At 38.6% G+C, this 26342-nt stretch overlaps 1 protein-coding gene and 1 long non-coding RNA gene across 5 annotated transcripts; one reads left to right on the plus strand and one right to left on the minus strand.

The window, feature by feature from the left end:
• The first annotated feature begins 45 nt into the window (after positions 1–45).
• LOC122642374 (carbon catabolite repressor protein 4 homolog 1) lies at positions 46–24583 on the plus strand. 4 transcript variants are annotated; one of them, XM_043835824.1, is made up of 13 exons: positions 46–513; positions 3321–4086; positions 4592–4678; positions 4899–4982; positions 5067–5153; positions 5240–5308; positions 16476–16529; positions 16638–16729; positions 16842–16956; positions 17046–17193; positions 17432–17589; positions 24377–24379; positions 24424–24583. In XM_043835824.1, the coding sequence occupies exons 1-11, from the start codon at positions 356–358 to the stop codon at positions 17578–17580; spliced, it is 1809 nt and encodes a 602-aa protein (XP_043691759.1). In that variant the 5' UTR covers positions 46–355; the 3' UTR covers positions 17581–17589; positions 24377–24379; positions 24424–24583. The 4 variants fall into 4 exon arrangements, with proteins under 4 accessions (XP_043691759.1, XP_043691760.1, XP_043691761.1 ...); XM_043835826.1 differs by lacking the exon at positions 24377–24379 and having other exon boundaries at positions 47–513; positions 3321–3592; positions 3635–4086; positions 24412–24542; XM_043835825.1 differs by lacking the exon at positions 24377–24379.
• On the minus strand, positions 24389–24773 carry LOC122642376. Its single transcript, XR_006330032.1, has 2 exons — positions 24591–24773; positions 24389–24557 (listed from the first exon to the last, which is right to left on the minus strand). It is a non-coding gene; the product is annotated as an uncharacterized LOC122642376 (long non-coding RNA).
• Between the last annotated feature and the right edge of the window lie 1569 nt (positions 24774–26342).

Here is a 26342-nt window from a genome sequence, read left to right on the forward strand (position 1 = left end):
TGTTTTGTAATTCGATTTCGATAGTGATTCAGCGTAAAGATTATTTTTTTTTGTCAATCACCTTCTTTAAATTCAAATCGAACTACTATTCGATTTCTGAAGAGAAGAACCTTCGCGTTTTCCTTTAGGGTTTTAGAATCCCTCGCTGTGATACGTTGCATTTGAAAAATATTGATATCTAGGGTTAAGTTGGATTTATCAAGGCTGGCGGATTTCAAGGTCCAGTGATGGCGGATCCGCCTGGTTTCCGCCTCTCTCTGGAATTCAGTTTTAGTTTCCGAGCGAACGAGGTTTTAGTGTCTGGTTTAGGGTTTGCTTCTGAGGATTGTGGAGCGGAACTGTTGGAGTGGGAAGCATGCTGAGCGTGCTGCGGGTGCACCTTCCATCCGACATTCCGATCGTAGGATGTGAGCTTACGCCGTATGTGCTGTTGCGGCGACCTGATAACTCCATTACTACCGATGATGTTCCTGAATCATCCCCACTCGATGGCTTCTACTTGAGGTACAAGTGGTAAGTGCTGCTTTGCCTCTCCCTGCACTGGTTCGATATCTGTTTTCTGCTGTTTAACTGCTTATTGCTCCTTTTTTTGTATCTTTGCCACCTTGGCAACATTTGGTGTTGTTGTTGTTTGTGAAATTTTCAACCTTATAGTCTCCTCCACTTGAAGATACCTTGTTACGTATCCCATTGGTTATCATGGGCCACCATAAGGTTAATTGAGTGGTTAACTTATTCGTTTCATGTACATGGTTTAAGCTTTGTTAATACGACTTGTTGGATTTGTCAGTCCAATGATTATAAATTGACAAAGATTGATAAAGATTGATAGCTTCTTTCTTAATTTGCTGTTAAGGATGCATTTTTGTAGCATATTATCAGCCAGCCATATATCTCTGAAAGATTACAATCTCCTTATGTTCCTCTGGGGTTGTTGATTTCGCCATGTTAGTTAAGTTAGGACATTCTCTGGTTTGAGGGTGGCCACTTTGTGCAAAAAATGGCTAGGATTGTTCGCCTCTCCTGTACCCTGCGAAGGCAGTACCAGGTTACAACCTTTTTTCATTTATAGTTGGGACACTTTGAGAACCCCTTCTGATTATGAATTTCCTTATAACATTTAGGCTGTTCTTTAAGAATTGTTATGCAGGATTCTCCTTTCCCACCTCCCAAACTGAAAACCAAAGAACAATTTACTGATTGCCCACTTAAGAATGCGTGCCTATATGGCACTCATATCTTCCCCATGGCAGGTTTGTTACCCAAATTTTGTGGTTGGATAAGGATCATTGTCCCCTTCTGACATGTTATACTTCAGCCCAAATAGAGTATGCCATGTGGTAAAACAGTGCTTTGAAAATCCACTCAGAAAATGAAACTTCTGAAAAACTTTTGAAGACAAATGGACAGCTGAAAATACAGCAGAAAATGCCAAAACATGGAGGGAGTATATGATCAAACTGCATGGTGAAATTTGATACATGCCCAATCCTCAACATTCTGTTCTATGCATATTTACCTTTATTGGTGTGGTGATGGTGACATTTTCGGTATGGTTTTGATGGTTGGTGGTTTGGATCAAGAGTGATTTTGTTGCTTTCTTGAAACTAAAGATTGATGAATGCTATCAGGCATGCATGTGATGGATCCCCCCCCCCCCCATTGAGTTGTGTACAGAGTTAAGGAACTCATTATTTTGTGTGGTTCATTTTGTATGGAATATGCATATACCAGGATCCTTTTTGTGCATGATGAGTGGAACTTAATAAGTAACTAATTGCTTTTGCTTAGCTTGGGCCTTATACGGTGTACTAAGACCGGCTTTTCATTATCTTTTATACATTGTTATATTTGGGCCTTTTTATTGCCAAAAAATTATTTACTTATTAAAAAAATAGAAGGATGCCTTGGCTGGATGGTGGGATGTATTTCTTGGTATGATCAAATTCAAGGGAACACGAACCCAAGGGATGTGGGAGTCTTTGTTTTGGAGGGGAAACTCAGTGTAAAGTATAAACTGAGCTTGGTAGTCACTTTTATGGTTTGCATAGAATCAGATGTGTAACACATTGCTGAAGAATAGAAGGAAATAATAGAACAATGAGTTAAAGAAAGACAAGGGAAAGAACAAACAATCATGAGCATAAAGTATAAAAGGAAAATACATAACTGGTTGCAAAATAGTCCATTTTTAGAGGAAAAGAGTAGTTCAAATTTCATAATCATGGAGGACAAAAAAGCTCTGTTACCATATATGATATGTTCTATTTAGATCTGGACTGAAAAATCAGAACATTAAGCAATCCAATTGACCAAAATACCCATCTTGTGGCGGGAGCCTTGTGCACTGGGTATGCCCTTTTTTACCCATCTTGTGTAATGAACTAAATCTATTTATTCATAACATTCTCAAAGTACACCTGGGGCCCATAATTTTCTAGATTGCCCCCTGAAGTTTACTCAACTAGCATTTCTTAACTGCTAGACTGAAAGAAGAAACTCCTAGTTGGTCCAGAAACCACTCACACTTTGTAACCACTGTTTCTTTCATTTTGGCCCTAAAATTAATTTCTTGTCTATTCAATTTACGGAAAATGTATCAATTATCATAAAGAAGGTGATTATATGTATGGTAAACATATTCATATGCTTATCTCTGGTGTTACAAGGGGATATGGTAAAGTAGGTCAAACTTATTTCTTGAGAAATCTGCTGGCTTTGATGTAGTCTTTCCAGGAGCTATGTTTTTTCATGAATTTCTTCTGGTTAGTATTTCTCTGCTTTGTCAGTTGAACATTATGCCTTTAAACATTCCAAAAAAGGAATTGGATATGCATATGAGGTTATTTGATTATTTGGAATAACCTTATGAGTTATGAGAAACTATTTTGTGTTCGAAGCACATAGATGCTAGTATCAACAGATTGACCAAAACCTTTTATAGTGTCCTACCGTCTGGTGTCAGCATCAGTGTGTTTTGAATGTTGGCACTAGCTCCAAATAAATGCTGCTTTTGTTATTTTCTTTTGCAGATATCAGTTTGTTATAATTTCTCAAGTCCATCTTGGGCTTCTGATTTTCATTAATCTTTTTGTCGTGGTAAGGATCTTATCCTTTATTGGTGTTGCAAAATACTCTTGTTGCTGGTGGCCATTTGAGATAGTCCATTCACAAAAGTCCATTAGCTATGCCTTGTTCGTGGTCCTTAAATTTTTTTTTCTCTTCTGTACTCCTGTAATGTTTTGGATTCTAAATTTGGCATTTGTCACACAATATTTTGTGATTTTACATTTTTCTTATTCATCTGTTCCTTGTTGCAGGTATCGCATACAAAGTGACAGAAAAATTGCTGTGTGTAGTATACATCCATCTGAACAGGCTACCTTGCAGTGCTTAGGTTGTGTTAAGGCAAAGATACCTGTTGCAAAAAGTTATCACTGCTCACCTAGGTGCTTTTCAGATGCATGGCAACATCATCGTGCTCTTCATGATCGTGCGGCTAGTGCTGAAAATGAAAATGGAACTGAGGAGGAAGAGTTATTTGGGCGCTTCAATAGCTCGGGATCTGGTGTAATCAATACAAGCTTATCTAGTTCAACATCAAGTATAGGGCATAATTCTAGCTTGAACAATGGTTCTGCACCTTTATATCCAACAGCTGTTACAGAAAGGCCCAGTGGTGAAATATGGTTTGAAGTTGGACGTTCCAAAACATATACTCCGACTGCTGATGATATTGGCCATGTTCTTAAGTTTGAATGCGTAGGTGTAGATGCAGAGTCTAAATTACCTGTGGGACATGTTAACACTATATTGACTTCCCGCGTAATCCCAGCTCCCTCCCCTAGTCCCCGTCGTTTGATTCCAGTCAGTGGAGTTGATGTTATGGGGCATTTGGATTCAAATGGCCGTACTGTGTCCTTGGAATCCTTTACCGTGCTATCGTACAATATTCTCTCTGATGCATATGCTTCAAGTGAACTATACAGTTACTGCCCTTCTTGGGCACTTTCTTGGCCCTATCGGAGACAGAATTTGTTGCGTGAAATTGTTGGCTACCGTGCAGATATCATTTGTCTTCAAGAGGTACATTGGCTTTGATGAATGGTAAATTATTCTGTGTTTCTGCTTCTTGCTTGACTCCTATTGGATAAGCTCTGATAATTACAAATAGTTAGCATAATAGACAGGCATCTGTTCATCCCTGAAAAATCAGATAACTGATATTATTAGTGAGCTTTATGATCATTTTTTGTTTTTAGTCCCATCCCCTTACTGGCTAGTTTAGCTTAAAACATTTCCTGGATGAAATAGTAACCTTGTCCTTTTGGCTGGAAGGTTAGATACCTATTTCCATTTCTAGGGCAGCTACCCTATATAAAAATGTCTTGGGGCATTTTCTTTCAATTTGGTCAAGGTGAGCCGGGAGGTGTAAGCTCCCCTTTTAATCACTGATTTTAACCTACACAATAGTGTAGGAATTGCGTAATTCTTGTTCATTTTTTAGCATTATGAAAGCTTCTAAGCATATGGATGTATCTTATTTTTTGGGTTCTATGCATATTAAGGGTGTCTGGTGTCTTCTTTTCAGGTTCAAAGTGATCATTTTGAAGGATTTTTCACTCCTGAGCTGGATAAACATGGTTATCAAGCTCTTTACAAGAAGAGGACAACTGAGGTTGGCTTTAAATTTTCTTCTCATGGTTCCATTTAAGAGAATTTGATGTTCTTTTCAACTTTTCACAACTAAGCCTTGTCCCAGTTATTTGGGATGAGCTACATGAATACAGTTCTGCTGCTCAAGTGCTCATCCTACGACGGTAAATTTATATTTTAACTCATACTTGTCATTTTCTATGTTTATTTATATTTTTCTCTTTCCCCCTTATGGTTGGCAGGTTTACGGTGGAAGTGCCTATGCAATTGATGGTTGCGCCATATTTTTCCGCCGAGACAGATTTACTCATGTCAAAAAATATGAGGTTTGTAGTTATTTTGTGGTAGATTGTTTCACATGGGTTTTAATTTATTTCACATTATTATGAGAGGTTTCTTCTTGTATGCAGGTGGAATTTAATAAGGCTGCGCAATCTTTGACTGATGCAGTAATACCAAGTACTCAGAAAAAAGTTGCTTTAAATAGATTGCTTAAGGTGGCTTGATTGCACTGGTTTTAATGGTTTGGGTCCCCTTTTGTTCCCAGTTTTTCTGCTTCTAATCATTTGAGTTGTGTGTGTAGGATAATGTTGCACTAATAGCGGTTCTGGAAGCAAAGTTTATTACTGACAGGCGACAGCTTCTTTGTGTGGTGAGAATTGACTGAAGCTGTTACCTTTGTTGTCTACTCCCTGTTGCTATTAATCTAGGCGTTTATGAATGAAACTTTCTCCATTTAGAGGTTTTGCCTCTTATTTCATCATAGCATCCATCAAATATGAAGCTTTGGCTTAAATACAATTCTCTTTTGGGCAACATTGCTTTCCCATATATTGCAAGAGTAACTTTCTTTTTGTGTATCGGTAACCTTATTTGAACGAAATGGTGTTTGATATCTATAATTAGGCTTCGGTTTATACTGCCTGGACATCTTTGGTCCTATGACTACACTTTGTATTCAATGTGTATGTTTGCTTATCTTTCTGCTTTAACCGATTCTATGAATGCAATGTAGTCTTAATCGAAATAAGGGACACCGTTATTGAATCTAATGATGAGTGTGCCTCGAGGAAGCATTCTCCTCAAATTATATGCCAACTTCCTTGGTCAAAACCGTTTAATGCAGTTTTAAGCCATATGTTCTCTGCTTCATTCTTTTCCTTTGAGGAAGAAGGGGGTGCTAGAGAACATGGTGAAGGGAAGATGAGAGAACTATAAGTCAAGCCATCTACTGGATGGAATCTGGAAATGGAAAGAACAATTTCAGTGGCGGAACAAGTTCGTGTTTAATTGTGGGTGTGCAATTCTATACAAAGAGTCATTGTGATCCCACTGTTTGTGAGCTGGTTGGCAATGTCAGCTGCTGGCGAGGTCTTGTGTGGGATAAGATATTCGACATAGAGGGTGAAGCTTGGTGCCTGATCAGGACCCAGCCTGGCTAACATCATGGTGCCTGAAGGCCAACCTCAGACAGATTCTGTCACCACTAGAGCAGTGATTTGTTCAATACTCCCCAACGTTGTAAGGATGCACACTGGTTTAACCCAGGGATCTATTCCATCACTGGTTAATCTTGTCTGTGCACCCTTAATTGCTTCAACATATAACGTCTATGCGGTCCACACAACTGTATTGGGGGTTAAAATTTGCTTACCACCCTGCTAATTTGTAAATGTGACCATTTAAGCCTCTGCCTAGTTAGTGCCTTTGAACCTTCAAGTGGGTACTGACCAACCATCTAGTGGGAGTGGCAGATTGCATTAGATCATCTAACATTTGACCTTAGCACTCTTTTATGTGACAAATAATGGTACAGACAACTATTATCTGCAGAAGCTCCTTATGCCACAAGTATGTCACCCTGATCTTTGCAATAAAAGGTGGCATGCAAAAGTAGTCAATGGGTAGAAATTTCCCCCAAGTAGGTTGCTTAGCCTTTTTATTTTTATAAAGCAACATGGGAATAATAAAATCTTGGTTGTAGAATCATACTCGCCTAGATATAATTGAATGTGTGGGTGGCAGGCACGTGTTACCACATAGCTCACATGCCGTGTGTCAGACCTAGGATAGCATGTGCATTGTCCATTCGCCCTTGTGCATCTGATACCTGGAAGATTCAGCAACAATGTAGGGCATCTAAGTGCCTTTTCAAGTCCTAATCTTATGTTATGCTTCCTTAGAAATGGCTCGGGTGGAGATTTAACTACTGTGCGATCTTTATGTGACCAGAGGGATTGAGTGCCTTTTGGGGTCCACTTGTGTCTCATAGGCCAATGGTGAAGGGGTACTTTAGCTAGGTATTTTGGTAATCTAGTCGAGCATGGAGCTGGGTTAGGTTGGTTTAGAACTGCCTTATTTATCTTTCAGTTTGATTTGGTTTAATTGGCTTAGTTTAAGTTTGCTGACGCTGTTAGCTGTGTTTGGTTTGACTTTTCACACTTATTATGTCCTATCTTGGTCTTAGCAGAATGGGATAATGCAACCCTAACCCTATAATGGGCCCATGAACTGCTCCACATAATAACCATGATGCAGCTTCTATGGAAATATAGAATTCTGCCATGTCTTACTGTCCAGCTACAATTTAAGTCGCCTCTAAACTATCAACCTCCCTTCAGAATTGATGTCTTCTATTTTTGGTGAAAATCTCTCCAGATGAACGAAGTAAGCCATAACTCATTCAAAAATGGAGCACGTTAGGTAGGTCAGTAAATTCATAGTCCTGTTTTGAAAGAGCGGGGCGGGGGATCGGTTAATTTTGAAGAGTAAAGGTATAACAGAGATATCCTTTTAGCGTTATATTTCACGACTTACCAAGGTACTAAAACTCGGGTCTCGGTACCAACTCGGCCCTTGGAAAAACCGAGTCAAGTCAAGATTTCCCCAAGTTGGTGCATTTTTTTTTCCGACTCGAAGCCTCAACTCGGTGGTTTTAGACCTAGTTTGGGTCTGAAACTTGGTATTCAGCCTATTTTAGGCTATTCAAACACAATGGCACTATCAGATTTTGCAAAAACAAAGTCCAAGTCTGAGTTTCAATTCGGAGCATAGGTTGGTAGGCGATGACGTACTAAAATACCCTACTCTACACATAATTTAGTAATAGAAAGCAAACAAAAGATTCAATTAATAGTTAAACAACTTAAATAAGAATTAGAAATGTTAAATTGATACATCAAACTGTTTAACAGTGTTACAAGTATCATCACATAAAATAACTTTGAATCAAGTATTCAGTCCCCACTAGTGTCACATAGTCTTCCCATAATATAGTGTTGTTGTAATGTTGCATATAGTGCTCCACAGCAAGCATATAATAATTCTGTCGAGTTAGGTAAGTAAATACATAGTAGATGGGTCAACTCGAGATCTTGACCCGAGATCTGAGATCTCGCCGAGATATGTCGAGTTAGGTAAGTAAATACATAGTAGAAGGGTCATTTCCATGGATCAACCTGAGATCTCGACTCGAGATCCGAGATCTCGCCGAGATAGTGCATTTTTATGTACCGTATGCCATCTCGTCTCGGTTTCTTAGAAAACCGAGACGAGAGCCGAGATCTCGCTGAGTCGAGAGAAGTTTTAGAACTATGCGACTTACCAGGGGAATTATAGAGCTACTTTTCCACCGAATGTGATCCCTACTGGATGATTCTGAATATAGTTTCTTGGTTCCCACTCTGTTTGAAAATAGGGGTCTTAAAACCTGTTTAATGTCTTGCCATCTTGGATTGGTAATATTTTATGTTTCATCAAGACTCAATCAAGTCGCTGAATCTGAAATATCTGATTACCCAAGTCATAGTTAGTCATCCTAATTGAATCCAGAAGAGCAGGAAAATCAAAACAGAAGATTTGATTTCTTATACATGACACCTTAGGGAAGAAAATATGCCACAAATCCAAACTTCTATAGCAACACTTGTGGCAGCAATTTGATAGCAATCTGACAGCATAAAAGCTTGAGTACAGCTGGGGAAAGAGAGATCCTCTGAAAATCTAATGATTTATTCATTTGATAACCAAAATTCCTGTTAAAAACATCCCCTTGAGGTGTTTATATAGGTTCTCTCCAGTTCCTACCTACAGATGTAAACAGATTGAACTTTAAGCAAATGCACTAGTGTTTTGATATCCTCATCATGCAGAAGCAATCCATGTTCCATATCGTGCGGCTGGGGTGCGGCTGGGATTAATTTCGACTAGTATAGGTTCATTATTGTATGAGGGTGGACCTTGGTGCAACAGTTAGGTTGCTCCATTGTGACCAAGTGGTAGTGGTCACGGGTTTGAGTCTCTGGAAACAGCCTCTCTGCGAAGCAGGGGTAAGGCTGCGTACATTATGACCCCTCCCCAGACCCCGCAGTGGCGGGAGCCTCGTGCACTGGGTACGCCCTTTTTTTATAAGTTCAATATTGTATGTTAGGGCAGGATAGTCTTTTAACTAAGGTTGGGGGGGAGGTGTGTAGTTTTTTCTTATTTTTAAAGTAGAGTTTTAAGGCAGGTCGTGGGGTTCTCGTTCTTTTTTAGCTATTGATTAGGAGTTTTTGATGTTTTAAATACCCTAATTTATTAAAAATTGATTTGCTCGTTATTCGGAAACTAGAGTCCTTACCTTGAGAAATTAATTAGCTGTCCAAGAGTCTTAGATTCAGATGATTTCCTTAGGTTTTTTTTTTTTATATAAATATATGTAACCCCCACAATTATTTGTTAGTGGATTAATCTTGTTTGATTTGTTGATGGCCTAGCTGGCACTTCTCTTTCCTCTTTCTCTCCTTATTTCTCTATCTTTGGAAAGAACTCAACAGTATTCTCTCTCCTCCTTTGCTCTCCATTGGTCTCATCTACTAGATAAAGTGCCTGTCTTATTGCCTCATTACCCATTAACAGATTTCTCATCCTTCCATTTTCCTCCCATTGATTAATAGTTCCAGATAATAAATCTTAGGATCCAACTTCCCTATTTTGTCTCCCATAGTTATAAAGGCGGGAAGGCGACCATGGCGTTTTAGAGGGGAAAAAAGAAAGGCGACACCGCCATGGCGTCCAAGGCGACCAAGGAGTCTGGACACCATGGCATCGGCGACGCCTTGATAACTCTGTTGTCTCCACAATTTCCTTTGAATCTCCTATATTTAATTAGTTTATCCACCCCCTTTTAAATCTGGAATATTATTCTTAAGATTCTGTTTCTACCTTCCACCAATTCTGACCATTAGATCTGAGATCAAATCTGAGTAATATTAGCCATCAGATCTGATGGATAAACTGGACAATATCAGCCCTTGAAACAGAATCTTGGAGATTGGCCCATCACCTGTAGATCCATCTTTATCGATCTGCAACACTGCATCCACTTAAAGTGTCTGATATGTGAATTTCGGTCCATTATCTGGTGGATATTTCATTTAATTGGAGGTGGCATTGGACCTATTTTGTCAAGACACATGTTCTACGCTAAATGACTCAACCTGAACATGATTCAAACATTTAAAATGGTTGACATGGATATGGAAAGATAAAAGTAACCCCTATCCGAACACAATATGTCATTTACATGTTTGATTTATGGGTTGTAATTAGCGTAGCACTACATGAAATTAGATGACGCAAAATTACACGAAAGAACATGAAATGACATAAAAATGATATAAACTAATGGGGAGAATCATAGTAGAAGGTAGTAAGTCGCACACAAGTCAATTTCAGGTTGTTGGTTTTCTGCCAATGAATTCATTTATCTCAGTCTCCAACTGTCTCCAGTGGAATTAAATATTTTTTGATAAATCCATGTAATGAATGTCTGACAAGATGAGAGAAGCTCCACGGATAGTAACCATCCTATGACAATAGCTGAGTAACCCTCGATCATGATATTGTTGAATTTTCCCTTAATAGCAAAGGTCCAAACATGTGGAGATAAAATTCAGACCTAACAATCTTGCTGATCTATCTATTCCTTAACTGTCTCTTCACCCACCACCAACTGCGGACAGGCCTGGATTCTCCATAAAGAACCACCAAAGTTCAATTCAACCATTCCAAGGGGAGGAGGTTCTGCTCATTAACAATCCTTAATTTTGGGGGGTGGGCCGGTGGGGTGGGGGCATGAAATCATTGCAACCCAACAACAACAACAAATTCAGCATCCCAACTTAATGGGGCCGGCTACATGGATCCAAACAAAACAAAGTAGGGGGGAAACTGAAGTCTAAACAAAAATGGGTAAAGAAGAGATGGGGAAAAGAGGGATGGGAAATGAGATGAGAAATGAAAAAAAAAAAAAAAGGGAAAATGACAAATGAAAGGTGGAAGCTAAAGAGAGGGAAAAAAAAAGAAAGTTGAAAGTTGAAAGTAAGAGGAAAGAGGCACAGCCCAACAAGTCAGGAGAAACTCAGCTAAATGGGATTTGCTACATGGATCCTTGCCCTCCAAAAGGCTCTGTCCGAGGTCATATTTGTTACGAGACCTAGACTATACATGTCCTTCCTCACAACTTCTCCTATGACCATTATAGGCCTGCCCTTTGCCCTTTTAGCTCCTTCAATTAGGGTCACATCACTCCTCCTTATTGGGGCATCCCTTGGCCTCCGTTGAACATGACCATACTACCTCAAACAACTCTCTTGAAGCTTGTCATTGATCGGGGGCAACTCCGAAGTCAACTCTAATACGCTCATTCCTTATTTTATCCTTATTAGTTTTTTCGCACATCCATCTTAACATCCTCATCTCTACTACACATATCTTCTCAATATGGTACTTCTTAACTGCCCAACATTCTGCCCCATACATCATAGCCGGTTGTACAACAGTCCTATAGAACTTTCCTTTCAGCTTTAAAGTGATACGTCGGTCACACAATATTCCGGATGCGCCTCTCCATTTCAGCCATCCCTCTTTAATTCTCTGTGAAACATCATCCTCTATGTCCCCTTCTTTATTTATGATTGACCCTAGATATCGAAAAAGTCACTTTGCAGTATCTCTCTTTCCCTAATTCGCACTATGTCAGTATGTATCATAGTACAACTAAAATTACACATAATATACTCCGTCCTCGATCTATTAATCTTAAAGCCTCTTGTTTCCATGGTAGATCTCCATAGCTCTAACTTAGCAATAATCCTTGCTTCTGTCTCATCTATCAAAACAATATCATCGGCAAAGAGCATACACCATAGGACCTTGTCTTAAATGCTCTTGGTTAGGTCGTCCATAATAAATGCAAATAGATATGGGCTTAAGACTGATCCTTGATGTAACCCAATCATAATTGGGAATTCCCTGCTCTGACCTCCCACAGATTTCAGACTAGTCACTATGCCCTCATACATATCTTTAATTACATCCACATATTTACTCAACATCACACTTTACTGGGACATGCTGGATTAGATCTCGAGGGACTTGGTCATAGGCTTTTTGTAGGTTAATAAAGACCATATGGAGATCCTTCTTGCTATCTCTATATCTTTCCATGAGCCTCCGCAACAAATAGATAGCTTATGTCGTGGATCTACCTAGCTTAAAGCCAAATTGGTTTACTCAGATATGAGTCTCTCTTCTGAAACATGCTTTAATAACCTTCTCCCAAAGTTTCATAGTTTGATTCATTAGCTTTATGCTTCTATATTTATTATAGCATTGGATATCACCTTTATTTTTTTAGATTGGGACTACAATGCTTCTTCGCCATTCATCTGACATCTTCCTTGTGCTCATAATCCTGTTAAACAAATTGGTTAACCAATATACCCCACAACCTCCTAGGGTCTTCCACGCTTCTATTGGAATCTCATATGGTCTCGGTGTTTTGTTTGCTTTCATATTTTTTCAGGCTTCTTTAACTTCCACCACACTAACCTTTCCTGCATATCTATGGTGTACAGTGTCTTGCTGAACAATGTAAACTTCCGGGTCATTTCTACTCGACCTATCTCCATCTAGTAAGTCATAAATATACTCACTCCTCTTTATAATGTCTTCATCCCTTACCAACACTCTTCCACTATCCCCCTTGATACACCTCACCCTATCAAAATTTCTACTCTTCTTATCTCTCATCTTAGCTATCTTATAAATAGTCTTTTCCCCTTTGTTTGTGTTTAGATTGATATAGAGATCTTCATATTTCTTCACCCTAGCCATCCCCACCATAGTTATCAAGTTGGTAAGACGACCATGGTGTTGTAGAGGGTCCAAAATAAAGGCGACAATGTTAAGGTGGCAAGGCGCCCGCCTAGGTGTCCAAGGCGACCAAGGAGACTGGACGGCTAGGCGACGCCTTGATAACTATGATCCCCACAATCTTCCTAGCTTCGTTTCTGGCATCATTATACCTCTTCTTATCCTCTATTTCCATACCTCCTCTTGTCCTCTATTTCCTTAGTCCTTTGCCACATCTTAAAACAATCTTTCTTGGACCTCAACATTCCACCACCAAGTCTCCTTAGGGCCTAACGGCTACCCTTTGCTTCCCCTAGCACATTTTTGGCAACCCTCTTAATACAAGTCAACATTTCGTTCCACATCGCATTGATGTCTCCCTCAAATTCCCACTTTCCTTGTTTGACCACCTTATTAGTAAATGTCCTTAGGGACTCTCTTTTTAATATCCACCACCTTATCTTAGGGTACATAGGTTCCCTCCTACACTTTTGTGCACTGAGTCTCAAATCTAGGACTACCAGTCTATGTTGGGTGGTTAGGCACTCTCCAGGGATAACCTTACAGTCCTTGCACCAATTTGTCTGCTCTTCTTGTTAAGAAGACGTCGATTTTGTTGGTATGATTCCCATTTTTATAGGTAACTAAGTGCTCCTCTCTTTTTTCAAAGAAAGTCTTCATAATGGAAGATCATTAGCTACCGCAAAGTCTAGGATAGAAGTCCCCTGCTCGTTCCTCTCCCCAACCCCGTTACCACCATGTACACCTTCATAACCTCTACGATCACTCCCAACATGTCCGTTCAGATCACCTCCAATAATAATCGATTCCTCCTGGCTAAAACTCTTTATTAAATCGTCCAAATGTTCCCAACATTGACGCTTGCTACTTTCATCCAATCCTACTTGGGGTGCATAGGCACAAACAATATTGACGACCCTTTTTCCAATAGCAGTTTGATGGATATAATCCTGTTTCCCAGTTGTTTGACCTCTACTACATCAGTACATCATTTTTTAGGTCTTTGTCCACAATTATGCCCACTCCGTTTCTATTACTATGCTCTCCCTAATACCAAATTTTGAAGTCATCTACCTCCTTAGCTTTGTTACCCTTCCATCTTGTCTCTTGGATACATGCGATATCTATCTTTTGTCTCCTCATAATATCTACCAACTCTAGGCTCTTACCTGTTAAGGACCCAATGTTACAGGAAGCAAATATGTGAGCTCTGTGGTCATTTTGCAGCTCTAAGCAAATGAAATCACTGCAACACAATCCTGAAAAAGATGGACACAAGGAATGCCCTTGAAGAGTGCATTTACTGTGGTCATTTTGCAGCTCTAAGAGTTACCCTTCCTTTCATCCCACGATGGGAAGAAAATGAGTCTTTAAACAGACTAACATTTCTTGCTTCCAATATTTCATGCCACGGCCAATAAAGTACATCTCCAAATAAATTTACTTCTATTTCTGAAGGGGGATGATGCTTAAACTACATCAGGATGACCATGTCCTTGGGAAAGATCCAATCTGCATGAAATGTGGCCAGGAAATGGCACTTCACTTTCACAGAAAAGAGAACAAAATAAAATCTGATTAATGGATTCATCATTCTCCTTGCAAATTAGTCAAACATGAGGAAATGAAGACCTCTCCATGCTGTCTCTTTTGAAGCACTTCAGCGGTGAGGATTTTCTTGTTGATAATCTCCCTCCCCAAAGTCTTCAACTAATGATGCAGTTATACGTATGAATATTTTGGTTATTTTATTTTGGGGATTATTTTGTAATTTCTTTTTTATTATTGTATTTATGTTGATAGAGTTGTAGGATTGTGGAGTTGGATTCAAACTCTACTTCGGTCATTGAGTTTGAATAGGTTTAGTTTTTCTTAGAAGTCTTTAAATAGCCATGTAATCCCAATCTACCTAGGGATTTGGGAATTAACTTACCCCCTTTGGGCAACCCAAACACCAGGTGAATGTCGCCAAATCCCCCTTTGCTATAAGTTGCAAACTAGCAACTAAGGTTGATTGCTACTGAACCGACTGAGTCAATTTCAGAGTTTTTCAATCAGTTCTTTAGTGGTTCTCTTGGATTCTTGTTGGTTGGATTGAAGAGAGCTTTTGAGTTGGGAACTTAATCTCAGAATTTCAGCTCGATTCATCTTCATAGGAGGTAGTTTTTTCCAACAAAGTAGGTTTGGTTTACCGCTGGTTCGATTCTATCAAAGGAAGAAGAAAGCCCGTTTTCAGTGTTTACACATATGAGCCAAGTTCATTTTATTACACTATAGCCCTTCCTGCCTATCTATTGTTTCTACTTAATTCCATCTTTCTGAAACCCCAATTTTCATGGAAACAGCCTCTCCACAAAGCGGGGGGTTAAGGCTGCATACATTTGCCCCTCCCAGACCCTGCAGTAGGGGTAGCCTCATGCACTGCAGCACTGGGATGCTCTTTTCTTTCTGAAATACCAAATTTATCCTTTTCGCTTTTACTTAGTTACTATTCTAAGTGTCTGTTTGCCTTACTCAAAGAGGTCCCAAATAGTTCTGAATGTTTATGAAATTGCCACTGTTCATTGAAATTGAATTTTCCATTATTTTGGTGCGCCTATAGCCACCAAATTTATGGTTTCGGAACCCTAGGTTGCATCGCTGAAGGTGGGAAATGAGGTTTCCAAATGACCTTATAATGGTGTGGTTCCCGATCTGTTCGGGGCCTCGGGCGGGATACTAAGGGTTAAACAACCTCCACAACTTCTTAAAGGGGTTTAAGAAGAAAAACAGCCGTTAAAAGCTCAAGTGCATATCCTTTTGTTCTGCGCATCCTCAGAAATAAATAAATTAACAAGACACTCAATGGTGGAATGAACACTAGATACCTCCTGATCTCTAGAGCCCCTCCTGAAACTTAATCTCAAGCTCACACTCTCTTCAGCCATAGCCGCTTCATAATAGGTTTCTCCTTATGGTTAGATATTGCCACTCCTATATTTGAGTATCCAAATCCAAGTCCAAGTCCAAGTCCAAAAGAATTTGGATATCCAAATTTGGACTTGATAGAATCTAATTCTTTTTTAAATAAGTAATAAAATAAGGGTCTGTTCTCTCGGTCCATATATAATATTAAATAGCCGGTAGAAGCTCAAGTGCATATCCTTTTGTTCTCCTCATCCTCAGAAATAAATAAATTAACAAGACATTCAATGGTGGAATGAACACTAGATCTCTCCTGATCTCTAGAGCCCCTCCAAGCTCACACCCTTTTCAGCCATAGCCGCTTCACAATAGGTTTGTCCTTATGGTTAGATATTGCCACTCCTATATTTGAGTATCCAAGTCCAAAAGAATTTGGATATCCAAATTTGGACTTGATAGAATCTAATTCTTTTTTATATAAGGAATAAAATAAGGGTCTGTTCTCTCAGTCCATACATAATATTATATGAGTTCATTTTAAAATGGAGTTAACTTGCTTCTCACCATTTGCTAGTTTAAATTGGAAGAACCATGCATGTTTGCATTTAAAATTTATTTTCCTCTTTTCCCATTCTCCTTCTCACTCATAAATGCATTTATAAGGAGCATCTTGTTACATCTTGACTATTTGCTTTTTACCTTGTGGGATTGGAGTACAGGCAAATACACATTTAAATGTTCACCAAGATCTCAAAGATGTTAAGCTTTGGCAGGTTCTAATCCAACATTCCCTGCTTCTTTCAAATTTATTCATTTATGCCTCTATTTATTGATGTTTAACCTAAATCGTTCATGGAACGCTTTCTTGCTCATTGTTTCAGGTCCATACTCTATTAAAAGGACTGGAGAAGATCGCAAACAGCGCAGAGATCCCAATGTTGGTTTGTGGAGATTTTAATTCAGTTCCTGGAAGGTTGGTCTCAAATGTAGTTTCAATTTCAGTTGTTCAGTATGATTCATATTGAACATAATCAGTAGTATATTTTTATTTTAAACTCTTAACAAGGATGTTTGGTTTATTGTAGTGCTCCTCATGCACTGCTTGCAATGGGAAAGGTTGAACCAATGCATCGAGATTTAGAAGTGGATCCCCTTGGAATTTTCCACTCTGGCAGGAAGTTAACGCATGAGCTACCTCTGGTATATATGCTGTGCTAGTTTTCCGAATATGTTACGATAATATGTTGCTCTAAGAACTTGTGCTGATTATAAAATTATTCCTGTTTCAGGTCAGTGCTTACTCATCATTTGCAAGACTGGGTGTTGGTCTTGGTTTTGAGCAACAACGAAGGAGAATGGACCCCACAACAAATGAACCTTTATTTACACACTGCACTAGAGATTTTATAGGCACTCTTGATTACATATTTTATACGGGTAGGTTTGTAAGATCCTTTATCTAAGCTGTCTCTGTGAAGGATCCTTCTTCTAAGCTGTCCCAGTTGAAATATTTTATAAGCACTTTTCATTACCTATTTTATATGTAGTCTTTCATCATATTTTATAGGCACTAGAGATTTTTAAGGATCTCAATGGGATATTTTTTTATACTTTATTGCGTAGTTATTTAAGGGAGAACCATCCTGATATAGAATCATTTGATTTTTTTTCTCAGCGGACTCTTTAACTGTTGAAGCTTTATTGGAGCTTTTGGATGAGGAGACCGTACGGAAAGATACAGCGCTTCCTTCTCCAGAGTGGTCTTCTGATCATATAGCACTTTTAGCTGAATTCCGCTGTAAGCCACCTAGAACAAGACGTTGACGCTACAAGGTAAGCAGTTTATTTAGTTCTTCTATGCTTATTACATTCTGAAGTTATTTCTTCATTTTTTGTCTTTAATTATATTTAGTGATTCAAGAATTTACACAAAGTAGGATGCAGCAAAGGTTGATGTGGTATTCTGCTTCTGACAGTGTTTATAGGCATATTTAATTCTCTACTACCTACTAGAAGCATTCTTCAGGCTTGTCTCATATAACTACATATATGAGCAAACATTTGGAGTCATATACACTTGCAAATTCTGAATGTTAATGTTTTATTTGGATATGCAAATATCCTCTTTTCCCCTCTATTAATAATGAATGAGTTGTGCAAATTCTGAATGCGATGCTTTATTTGGAAATGCAAAATATCTCCCCCATATTAATAATTGTTGAGATAGGCTAGGGGTAATTTAGTCCTTTGGTTTTATTAGTTTTGTCTTTTATTTTTTATTTCCTTTTCTGTATTGTTTCCCCTTAACCGATCTCTATTTGGGATTCCTAGTTGTAATGGGAATTCCTAATAGGAATAGGCAAGGGGGGCATTCCTATTTTGATTAGGAATCATTCGTACTTTGATTAGGAATAAGTTGCATTCCTACTTTGAGTAGGAATAAGGTGTAATTCTGGTTATTATAAATAAAGGGGCTGGGTGGTCGATTAAGGCACTCAAGCATTACAAATTTACAATCAATTCTTCTTCCATCTTCTCTTCTCTCTCAAGTTACTGGTTACAGGTCCTAGGTTTTCTACATGGTATCAGAGCTAGGCAACTAGTGATTGATTCTCTCCAAGATTGCCGTTTTGAGAGTCGTTTAGGGTTTCTTGTTTTTAGAAAGAAACCCTAGTTCATCGAAGAAGAAGAAGAAGAAGAACTAGGGTTTCGTACATTGAGTTGCTGATTTGATTTGCTCAGGTTCTGATCTGCCTTTTTGGAGATCTATTTTCTGCAGTGTGTTTTTTTGGAATCGATTGCTGTTCTGTTTGAAGATTCCTTGGAGATCGATCAAGGTTATTATTGGGAACAACTCTTTTTCCTGGCCAGTTTCAGATCTGGTTCTTGTTTGCCGCTGTTTTTATTCGAGGAGTTTTATTCCTTGTTGGGTATATAATACGTTGTCGCTACTACGATAGCATTGCTACTGCCAGATTCAGTTGCAGTTTTTTTTTCTTCTCCATCTTGCAGGGGTTTCCAATCTTGTTTTTTGAAGAACAGACATCGATTTGCTGAATTGATCTGTTGGAACTTTTGTTTTTGCTGCTTCCCCAACTCTTCCCTACTTTACCGTACCGTCGGTTCGAAGACGAAGATTTCTCGGTTCGACTAGATCCTCTCCTTCTGAGAAGCAAGTGAACAGAGAAGAAGTTGTTCTTCGATTTCTGGTGTCCAGGGTTGATTATTGCTGTGGGAAATTTTATTTTGATCGATTCATCGATTGTTGCTGCTGTTGTTTACTTCGATTGCTATCGAAGGTTTGGTTGTGGAATTAAATTCTGGACTTTTTCTAATGCTGAGACTCCCCTACTGCAACTATTTGATTTTTGGGATTTACTCCTCTGCTGGCTTTATTTTATCTTTGTTGCAACTATTTGATTGAAGACGAAGATATGCAGTTCCACCATATTGCTGATTTTATTGCTGTTTTCGTACATGGAACCATCTTGACTGCCATTTTAGTTACCGCTGCCTGGCTTTTCCCCTGAATTTCATGGTGTCGAATGCTGTATTCTTCGCTTCATCCTTGCAAGTTGCTACTGCCTTTCTCTGGTTTCTGCCTAAAAAATTTCTTTCTCAACTGCCACTGTTTGCACCCTCTGGTTGTGTTTCAAGGAAGGAACTGATGGAGTCATCTTTTTACCCTCTACCACTCTCAACTCCTTACTGCTAAGAATCGTGGTTGAAGATGATGGTATTGAGGTTGCGTGACTCACAAGTCCTCCTCACTACTTTTCAAATCAGCCTTCCTTTTTACCCTTCTTTTTCTTTATTTTTCTTACCCATATCACGTTTCCTTTTCTTTTTCCTTTTAAGTTTTAACTTATTAGGTAATTAATACCCTACCCTTTAATTATTACCCATCCTTCTCATGGTTATTTACATCTTGCTATTAAGAGTTTGCTCCTTCCAAGTATGTCCCCCATCTATAAATCTAATTCCCTACATGACCCATTACTTTCTTATTTACCAAGGGCCCCTTGCAAAATTCTGGTTATTTACGGAACTGCCATTACCTTTTAATGCATTTCCCTATTTGACTACCCAATTGATCCTTGAAAATTTTGGTTTATTACCAGTTTGTATTTCAAAATGAATTTCCACCAAATTACAGCCATGCCATCTTTTTTTCCAACACCGTTCCCTTTCAATAATTCTAATTCCCTTCATATCCCATACCTTTGGCATATACCCATAACCCCTTTGGAACTTAATGGTATTCTCTAATTTGCCATTTCTTCCTGTTTTTCCATTGCCCTTATCACCTCTTGGAAAATTCCGGAATATTATGTTTTTGCCATATCTTTTACATCATCTCTGTTATGTCCACGTGTACTACACGTGAGGGGGGGATTATGTACAATACACCTACAGACATTGCAGAACGCAGAACTTGCAGGAACATTGGTGCAAAACATAGAAGATCAGTTTTCTCTACCATTGCCATTGGGTATCCTTCGTTATTGGGTTGAGTTTGCCGTAAGGGGGAGATTGAAGTATTGAAGAGTATTGAAGATATTTGGTTGTTGCCTATTTGAGGACTTTTAGTTGGGTTAATACAGTTTTTTATTCGCTGCCTGATTCAGTTTGTTTTCGTTGCTTGCTGCTCTAGTTATTTCACTTCAAGATTTTATGTCACTATGACAATCTGAGATTCGTCACTGGATAGCTATTGAAGATTGTTGAAAATTGTCTTTTTTGGAAGACATTCCAGTCCCAGTTTGCTGATCATGTCTGTCCAAGTTTTGAAGATCTATTTTTTCAAGTTCTTGACGGTTTATTTGGGAGCTGCATTCATTTGTCAAGCTGGATTCTACTGCAACTTAGTTTTTTCCCATTTTGTTCAAGATGGGCATTAGTACCTTGTATGCGCCAACTTGAGGGGGAGTGTTAGCATTATTAGGAGTTCTTTTTTCTTTAGTTCAAGCTGAATCTTCTTTCTTTACTTATTTGTATAATCCAACTTGAGGGGGAGTGTTGAGATAGGCTAGGGGTAATTTAGTCCTTTGGTTTTATTAGTTTTGTGTTTTATTTTTATTTCCTTTTCTGTATTGTTTCCCCTTAACCGATCTCTATTTGGGATTCCTAGTTGTAATGGGAATTCCTAATAGGAATAGGCAAGGGGGGGCATTCCTATTTTGATTAGGAATCATTCCTACTTTGGTTAGGAATAAGTTGCATTGCATTCCTACTTTGAGTAGGAATAAGGTGTAATTCTGGTTATTATAAATAAAGGGGTTGGGTGGTCGATTAAGGCACTCAAGCATTACAATCAATTCTTCTTCCATCTTCTCTTCTCTCTCAGGTTACTAGTTACAGGTCCTAGGTTTTCTACAATAAAGAATGAGATGTGCAAATGCTGAGTGTTAGTGCTTTATTTGGATATGTAAAATATCTTCTCCTATTCCCCCTATTAATAATAAATGAGACGTGTCGTACAACACAGTCACCATTGTTAAGCTTAGTAAGGGTTGCAGCTAGTTCTGCCAAATGGCTGCTTAACTGGCACCCAAATTTGGCATATAGGTACTCATCATACATTATTTGCTCAAGAAGTTTCAGCCCAAAAGGATTGTGAAAGGTCAATCATAGCTCAGAAAACTCGTTGAAAGTCATTTTCTCGGTAAATTTAACAGGTGGCTCACAATATATATAATGCAGTGCTAATCCTGAACCAGTGAAATCCAGTGGGATGTCAGCTTGCGACATGATCACAGGAAGAGAAGGACCACCAAAAAAAAAAGAAAAGGATTTGGCCAATTAGTATAACAGAATAACAGTAGGCCTGTTTTAGCCAATTAGTATATAAGAATTACTGCAATGTGTGATCAAATTCTGTTTGTCAGATTCACGCTTGTGAAGTAATCCTACTTGGGGAAGGATAGCGCCACAATTGCAGAATCAATGGATATAATGGGGGTTCAAACCAGTGATTAATTAGGCTCTAACAGGTTAATAACTGGCAATAGAAAATAGGAACAGAGCAGCCAAAACAGATTAAAAAAATATGAAGATGTAACAAATCCTAATTGAACTAGGAAACAAGAATTTGATGGGAATTATGGGATTTTTTGGGTATTCAAAACTGAAATAATAAAGGAAACAGACTGCAATAAGGCTGAACTCTTGGAGGCCTATTCCAGCCTAACTAAAACACTTGATAAAAATAAAATAATAGGACTTCAACTAGAGTTACTAATAATGTAACTCTCGTATTCAGTGGTTGGTTGGCCTAAAATAACTATCTGTTTGGCAAAAATGGAGTCACCTGTGTTTTCAAGGCTTTAAAAAGTCAGAAAATGAAGTACCAATCCCTAATATATGGACCTGCAAATATACTAGTCAATCAAAAACTGGCGAGGGAATCTTCATTCACCATAATGAAGCAAGACAATCACTGTGGGGATAAAAGTGTTTTTTGTAGTTTAGACCCATAACCAGTGGATGTATCTGCCATTATTAGCAAACTCATACGGTTCCTGTATTACAAATGTTGTTGATAGGTCATTATGATTGCCTATAGACTATGGCAGATGGGGCTCCAATGAGTGGTTTCACATAATGGTGAATGGCTTCATGGTCATCAATGGACTCGGTCGCAAATAATCTTTTCCAAAGATATGTTAGTGATATGTGCTCTGCATATCTGCAAGTATGAAGACTCCTTTTGCTGCAATGCTTAGGCTTCTCTAGGGTTTTAGTTCACGCTATTGGATCGGGTATCGGCTGGTCCTGAAATCGATACCGGATACTATCAGCCGTATCGGTCTGATATGCTGAGTCAGCATATAGTTTAGGAATCGGTATTGGATCAGCCGTACAGCTGATACTGATACCTGATCGATGCTGGTGCAGTTTCACTGATTGGGCAAGGTATCGGATCCCGATCCGTATCGGCCGATCTGACCGATACTACCCTTTTAACCCGTAAAAGCTGCAAATCTCCCATTTAAGATTTCTGAATTTTCTCCCCCCATCTCTCATTTTTGGTTTTATTTTTAACCAAACTTGAAGTGTCTTACCCTTTTTTGCTGTTCTTCAAATCCAACAGTCCAGGATGGTAGTTAAATGGATGGATTTTGTAGAACTGAGCACACCTGTGGCGGTTTCTCCAAATTTCAAATTTTCAGGCATTTTTCATCATTCAAGTCCATTTTTATGGTTCTTTTGCATACGCTCAAGTTTATTATGAAATCATACTAGTATGACATGTTTCAATTTATTGTTTGCATTTATTTGTAAAAAATGTCACTATTCATGTATTTTTGGTTTTTTTTGTTTTTTAAAATAGGTAATAATATGAAAATTAAAAAATATGTTGAATTTGTTCGTTATGATAACTTTAATAGTATCTCACTGAGATCTACAATATTCATGTTATAATTTTTTAATCTAAAAAATGCATTATAAAAAGTCAGAAATAATTAAAAATATAAAAAAATGTTGACTTTTTTCATGATTTGACCACCTGAAATCTACAACATTCATGGTTTGAGTTTTGAATTTTGTTTTTTGTTTTTTGGTTTTTGTAAACAATCCACAAAATAATGCACTATATTGGATTTTTTAAATATTTTTTATGGGAAAAGGCTGGGCACAGTGCCTGCTGTGTCTGTAAACTGTCTGTCTTTCTCTTCTCCCCTTTGAAATTGAACCCCCTGCCCCTCTGGTATGATGCGTCGTCCCACTTCCCATTAGCTGTCTCTCTCTCTTCCCCCCCCCCTTTTGAAATGACCCCCCTGTGCCTCATCTATGATGCCCTGTCCCGCACCCAAATTAGTGTAGCCCGCTAGGTTGCAGCACTGGCGGCGTGCCTATCCCCTCCTTTTTGTATATGGGAATAATATAACAATTAGAATGCCATTGTTGGTGTAACGAAATCAGTGGAGAACACCAGCAGAGAAAACCAAGTGGGGAGACAGCCAGAGAGAATAAGAATCGATGGCTGGCTCCCCCTCTTAAATCATATTTATATTGTAAAATCAGTACAAATAGTTGAGAAATAGAATCCGGACCTGTATTGCTCTGCTGTATGGAGTAATAGAAAGATCTGCTTCCAATGTTTTCTTACCTTTTTGTTTGCTTAGTTTTATCGGAATGTTTTCTGCTGCACATGTGGTGCAGATACCCTTTTTTTGGTTTTTGGAATAAATTTTTTGCAATTTTTAAGTACTTGATATCCTCCGTGTGTTTTTGTTTTTGAATAAAAGATGCTGCAACTTTATGATGTTTCTATGTGCTCCTGTATTTGTTTGCTCTATTTAGTAATAGTGGGATGCTCCCAAGTTGGGTTTCCTAGGTCAAAGATCTTTTTTTTAAATGCTTGGGTTTGTATGTTCCATCAAGATTTAGATTCATCTACATTTTTTTTGGGGGGGGGGGTGTTCAATCAAGATTTGCGTTGGATAGCCTTTGTTTATGTCCTTCAGCAGTTGTTTGCAGGTCATTTACTTGGTAAAACTCTCCTTTATCCAGTGCTTTCATTTTCTGAACTGCCAATAACTTTGTTTTTCTAGTGTCCATAGATTTCCAATACACACATAATTCATTGTGTTGAATTGCTGCGGAAGGTGCTTAGATGGTTTTTCATTTTCGGATGTCTGTTTTATGTAGGCCTCAGGACAGATCTCCAAGTAAAGCAGTTCAGTGAGGATATTGATTCAATCAGTTAAGTTATTTCAATGGAGGATTGTGCCGTCTGGTCATCCGCAGGTGTTTTGTTATGATATCCCATTGTGATCTACTTGTATCATGCCATCCTTTTTCCCCCTTTTGGGTAAAATCATGCCAACCTTTTTCCCCCTTTTGGGTAAAAATCATGCCATCCATGTCTCATGTAAAAATTGTCTTATTCAAAATTTTCGGGCCCCTTTGTTGGCCACCCAATCATAAATTTCATCTAGAAAGGTCCCTCAGTGCAAAATAGTGTACTTGTCTATTCTGATAATGTGATCGAGGTAATGAGAAAGAAATATCCTATACATCTTTCTGGTGCATGGTTTCCAATTGCTTGATCACACCCTTAAAGCTTTTCATTAACAATCCGCATGGTTCATAATCTTCAACAGGGGGTGAGATATTTTGCGGTTCTTAGGGCCTGTGAGCTGGACAAGTTAACTATTTTAGCTTTCCAATGTCTGCTGGAAACCCGAATGTTCTGTTACTATAATATTTTTCTTTAAAGAATGATGCATTGATTATGTACGAATGGTTGGTGACCTCATTGCATTAATTTGGGTATAGGGGTATCGTGTGCTTGTAATTTGCCATGCGCCCCATATGGAATGAGCAGAGCGAGTTCCAGAGTTGATCAACAAGGCTGTGTTTGGTATGCATTCTTGGTCTATTTTTGCATTCTGGGATGATAAAAATAGTTGGGTTTTTTTAGTCTGAGAATGGGAAATGGACCTAGAATGCATACCAAACACAGGTTTGGTTTTTAGGGGGCTCTGGCGGAATTTGGTTGCATCTGGGTGATCATCAGTCTTATTGAATCGTCGGCTAGACTTGAATCAGCCACTGATCCTGTTATAAAACCGTGGACCAGCTTGAACAAATGCACTTAACTGTGTGATTGTGACGTACTTTTGCTGCTTCTGTTCTATTAATGGCTGCTATAAACGACGACATTAAAACCCAAGGAACGTGATTAAGCCGTTGGTCACCAATTTAGATCCTTACAGGTGGTAACTCTATTACGCAGTGGTGTCTGCAGGAGAACCCTTGTTTGATACCACCTGCAATGGTTCTTTGTACGTGCCCAGTAATCTCTTTTTATATATATGGATGGACCACTATTGTGATTGGAACTTTACTTGAAGTTACCTCGTGTTCACGCTTTGGCTTTGAAACAAACAGCGTCCATGACTTTTGCTTTATTACTCTCTTGATCTGCTCAGTCCTTCTGCAAAGTCTATTAATTTTGGAACTGGAAAGTCTCTTTCTCCTTCACAGACTGGGAACTGGAAAGTCTCTTTCTCTCTTTCTGTTGCTGACGCGTCAGATGGCTTGCAGCCATCGGATGTGCCGCTGGAGAGGATCTGGTTCTGAAAACCCCACATGCCCAGTGAGTCTGGATGATACGCACTTCAACACAGTGCATTACTTATATCAGGATCAGGCCGTCGGCTTCTGACCCAAAAGTCCATAACAGTTGATTCCTTTGGTCGCTTTCGCCCTTGCTTGCTCCCATATGACCATTTTAGAATTTTTATTTTTGCCCTTGGAGGTAGAACTTGAATTGTTAATTAAACGTGAACGGAAAAAAAAAAAAAAAAAAAAAAAAACGATTTAATCCACAAACAGAATTTGTATTCGGACTTCATATGCCTTTTGGCATAATTAATATAAACTTGGATAGATAAATATATATATATATATATGGCAAATTCACGTCAAATTTGGATTCCCCACCTTAAAAGATTAAACTTAATAAGCTTTCTCAAAATTGGCACTGGTCGAAGGAAAGATTCCAACAAGTTTAGTTGAAGAAGTAATGTTCTGGCGATTAGGAATTCCTTCACGAAAGGATCAGGAGGACTTCC

Source organism: Telopea speciosissima, chromosome 10, assembly GCF_018873765.1.
Source record: "Telopea speciosissima isolate NSW1024214 ecotype Mountain lineage chromosome 10, Tspe_v1, whole genome shotgun sequence".
Taxonomy (NCBI): Eukaryota; Viridiplantae; Streptophyta; class Magnoliopsida; order Proteales; family Proteaceae; genus Telopea; species Telopea speciosissima.

Excerpts from the sequence above, each read along its gene's own strand:
- LOC122642374 (XM_043835824.1), top strand. The coding sequence starts at position 356 with ATGCTGAGCGTGCTGCGGGTGCACCTTCCATCCGACATTCCGATCGTA. Across the intron at positions 4,983-5,066 it reads CTCATGTCAAAAAATATGAG|GTGGAATTTAATAAGGCTGC; the intron begins GTTTGTAGTTAT and ends TCTTGTATGCAG. Across the intron at positions 17,194-17,431 it reads TGATTACATATTTTATACGG|CGGACTCTTTAACTGTTGAA; the intron begins GTAGGTTTGTAA and ends TTTTTTTCTCAG.